The following is a 4,043-nucleotide window of genomic DNA, read 5'->3' as shown; positions in this document are numbered from 1 at the left end:
CACCACCTCTCCTTGCAGCTGCAAGGGAACGGGATGTGAATGGAAGGATGCGCCAGTGATATGAGCAGAAGCCCCGTGGCTGCCCCTGACCTGAGGAAAGCACAGGCAACTCCAAGGGAGGGCTGGGGCAGTGGACAGGGCACTGGGCTGGCTCAAGAGAGCTCGGCGCCCAGCCTAGGGCCGCCAAGGTCTCGCTGTAGGCACTGGGATGGCCACCTTCCCTCTCGAGCTCCCTTATATCAGCAAGGGAAAGGCTGGGTGTGGTGGCTCATGCCTGTAATCCCAGCACATTCGGAGGCCAAGGTGAGAGGACTGCCTGAGCCCACAGGTTCAAGACCAGCTTGGGCAACTTGGTGACCTCGTCTCTACAATAAATAAAAACTTTACAAATAAAACTGGTATGTCCCACTGACTGTGGAAACATCTGGAAAGCTGGCAGGCTTGGATCTTCCTGTTCCTACCCCTCCTGGCCCCTCACCCCGGCTCTTATAACTCAGATAGCTTCAGTAACATCCTTTAAGCCTGCAATGCCTACACTTTATAGATGTGGAAGCTGAGGCCCGAGTGGAGTGACCTTTTTTTTGTTTTGAAAGCAGGATTTATTGAAAGGACAGAAAAGCTCCCACAATGGGAGGGGACCCAAGGGGGCTGCCCGAGTGACCTCCCTCAGAGGGTGCTTGAGCTAGGTGCACAGCCAGGCTGCCGACTTGGTGTCTGTGTCCTCAAGCTTGGTGCTGGCCACTCTGCACCCTTAGCCACCCACCCCCAGGACCCTCCTCCTTTCCTGGGAACACGTGGGCCCCGTCAGGCTGCCTGGTGGCCCCAAGTGGGATCACAGCCCCACCAGGTTTTGACCTCTGTCCTCCTGGGACCTCCACCCAGCGTGCCCCAAGGAGCAGGTCCCCAGCTCGGGCCCAAGAGGCAGAGGCTGGCCACGTAACCAACTCCACGGCAAGCTGGAAGGAAGTGGGTTCTGTTGTTTATTGGACTCACAGTCGGTGCACACACTCTGCCGGATGAAAGGTGTAGCTGCGACAGTCAAGAGCTGTAGGTGGTACATGACGCATAAACACAGACAAATGGAAACGCCACTTCTGGTCATTCGGAGCAAATCGGGGCGGGTGGGGCCCAGGCCCAGGTTCCATTCACAGCGCAGGGTAAGTGCAACAGAACAGGATGTCAGGATGGGTGTGCAGGGTCCTTCCCACGGGGAGGCTGCTCCCCACCAAGGTGTCGGCCTCGGTGGCAGCTTGCAGCCTGACCACATTAGTGCCCTTGAGTCCTGCGTTCTGGGGATCTGGCCACACGGTCACACCCCTTCCCTGGGCCCCTTTCCCACCGAGGGGAGAGGGCCCAGTTCCGAGGCGCCAGCCCTCTGACTCCAGAGCACAGCAGCCAGGTGGGGGGTGGGGGGGGGGCTCTTGGCCTGCAAGGGGCAGAGCCTCAAAGCCAAGTGTTAAGGCAATAAATAACAGCTCAGGAGAAAACACTGTGAGAGAAGGGCGTGTGCAGGGCCCATGGGAGCCCGGCAGCGGGGAGGGGCTGCGGGGGGCCAGTGCTGACAAGGCTCCATCGGGGATCCTGGAGGCCCTCACCCTGCTCGCTCTCGAGCATTTGTGCGTTGAGTCGAAGGCCAAGTGCTGTGCGCAGTTTCTTGTCCTGATGAGGGCGGGGGAGCTGGTCCACTACACACACCCTGTACCCCCCCGCTGGGGTCCCTGGACTCACACACGACTGGGGCCTTGGTGCCCCTGGACAGAGCCCCCAGCTCAGAGCTTAGCCCCACCCAGGAGCTCTAAGCTCCCAGAAGAAGGGGGGTGGAGACGGGGTGCCCAGCCCCACCTGCTCTCGTCTTTGGTGGCGGCAGAGGGGGGAAGAAAAAGGACAATCTCGGGCAGGGCAAGGGAATGTCAAAGGACAGGCTGGTGCTTGGGTCTGTCAAGGGCCCGGCCCCTGCCCCAGTGTGAGCCTGGGGAAGGCCCGCCGGTCCGTCTACGTCGTGACAGCTCTGGCCTGCTGCCCACCAGGGTGCCCCACTCTCCCTCCGGAGTTGTAGGCCCTTTCGAGTGGCCGGGTGGAAAGGCCGCAGGACACCGAGACTGTCGCCAGAGCCCTGTCCCCCACCCTTCACCTCCAGCCTCCAGGCTCCCAGGCCTCATCAGCAGCCCGGGGCTGGTGGGCAGTTCCAGGGACCCCCCCAGGGCCTCCTGGCTTTTCCGTCCCAACTCTCCACACCGCCTTCCTCTCTCTCATGACCTTCCTCTCCCCCAGGCCCTGCTGGACCCTGGCCCTGGTCCCTGCTTCCTGAGGGACCACCGAGGGCAGGCCCGTTCCTCTCCACAGAAATCTGTTCTCTGGGCCTTGGGGACTCCTGGATGATGGGGGTGGGGCAAGGTCAAGGCAGCTGCCAAGCCACCACGCACGGCCCCGTGGTGCCAACCCAAAGCAAGGGTGGAGGTGGCCAGCGCCGCTGCTACTGCAACTCCCCCAGGGGCCCGTTCTCGCAGGGCAGCGCCCCGTTCATGATGCTGCTGCTGGCCACGGGTGCCCCCAGGAAGCCCAGCAGGATCTCGCTGCGCCGCCGTGACAGCTGTAGGATGTCGTCCGCCAGCGCCGGCACCGATGTGTAGCGCACGTTGTCCAGGTCAAACATGTCCCGCAGGTACTGCACGATCTGGTGCTGGGCACGGGGTTGGCCTGGCTCAGCCCTGCCCCCTGCCCCGTCCGCCCCACGGCCCCTCTGCTCCCTCCGTCCTCAGCTCCTCCCATCACCCTGGTGCCCGGCCCAGGGCAGGGCACAACAGGAGCTGCTCCATTTACCTTGAAGAAAGCACAGACCTCAGCGAGCTGGGGCTTGGGTCCCAGGAAGCCGAAGGCCAGGACGGGGCTCACATGCTCCGATACGGAGTAGAAATGGGAGATGAAGCCGTCAGGCACCTGCGGGGGTGAGGGATTGAGGGACCAGTCCGGCAGGGGAAGGTGAGGGACTCCAGGCTTGGGTCACACAGAGGCTTTGGAGGAAGACCCGGCTCATGGACATTCCTGCTGGCTGACCCTGTCGGGGACTCGGGTTTTAGAAGCGCGTTTTATGTCTGCAAGCTGCTGTGGGAGCCCATGAGGCCGGCCGTGGCAGGCCTGGCAGGAGGCGCCTGGGGCACATGGCCCGGCAGAGGAGGCAGAGCCTGGCTCCCAGAGAGGAATGAGGGGTCACTGCCCAGATGATGGGCAGTGGCCACCAGGGAGCACAGGTACCAGCAGTCCAGCAGGAGGGATGGGGTCTGCCAGCTCCCAGGGGCATCGTTCCTCCCTGGGGATGCCCTGTTCCCACTCCACGCCTGCTCTGTGCTCTGCCCAGGGTGGAGGGAGGCGAAGTGGATTGACGAGCACCTCTGAGGAGCTCCTGGCCAAGGAGGTAGCAGGTGGTTGCAGAGCAGGCAGCGAGAGGTGCCGTGGGCCCGTGCACACCCACCCCCACCCTTCCCAGTGGCGTGCCGCGGGGCCTGCTACCCACTCACCATCAGCAGTCTCCTCTTGGCTTTCAGGACCGACCAGCAAGCAGTGGCCAGGGCCTAATCAAGGACAGAACCACACCCCAGGTGTCAGGTCAGACTGGGCCCGCTGCTCCTCCCACCACAGTAGGACACTAAGCCCCTACCCCCAGCTGCGGACCCCAAGCAGAAGGATGGGCAGGTGCCTAGGTTCTGCTGCTTTCCCCACTAATGTGGACCAAACACACCTACGCTTGAACCTTGACTCTGCGGGTCCCTGGACACGAGCCAGGGCTGTTTCTGAGCCCCCGCCTCCCCTGGTAAAATGGCCCCCACAGAGCACCCCCACCTCCTATGGGGGTTCTGAACACTGCCAGCATCACCTCCTGCCCTGCGGAGGCCCTGTGCTGGGTTCTCTCCTGCCCTGTGTTTTTGGGGTCTGCCTTTTCCCCACTTTATTTATTTTTATTTTATTTATTTATTTATTTATTTATTTATTTTTTTGAGTTGGAGTCTCACTCTGTCACCCAGACTGGAGTGCAGTGGCCGCTCCCG

General features: G+C 62.1%; 1 protein-coding gene across 1 annotated transcript in view; it reads right to left on the bottom strand.

The window, feature by feature from the left end:
• Positions 1-2,460: 2,460 nt before the first annotated feature.
• Positions 2,461-4,043, bottom strand: part of MIGA2 (mitoguardin 2) — a gene marked incomplete at its 5' end in the record, with an annotated part of 11,618 nt that continues 10,035 nt past the window's right edge. Inside the window, 3 exons of the mRNA XM_008050807.2 lie at positions 2,461-2,680; positions 2,821-2,937; positions 3,516-3,569. Coding sequence (XP_008048998.1) covers positions 2,474-2,680; positions 2,821-2,937; positions 3,516-3,569 — 378 coding nt within the window. The remainder of the gene's footprint in view (positions 2,681-2,820; positions 2,938-3,515; positions 3,570-4,043) is intronic.

This window comes from Carlito syrichta, unplaced genomic scaffold (assembly GCF_000164805.1).
Source record: "Carlito syrichta isolate Samal-C Ts95f unplaced genomic scaffold, Tarsius_syrichta-2.0.1 Scaffold153707, whole genome shotgun sequence".
NCBI classification, from domain to species: domain Eukaryota; kingdom Metazoa; phylum Chordata; class Mammalia; order Primates; family Tarsiidae; genus Carlito; species Carlito syrichta.
Note: the sequence above shows the minus strand (reverse complement) of the source record. Positions and strands in the feature narration are given on the sequence as shown.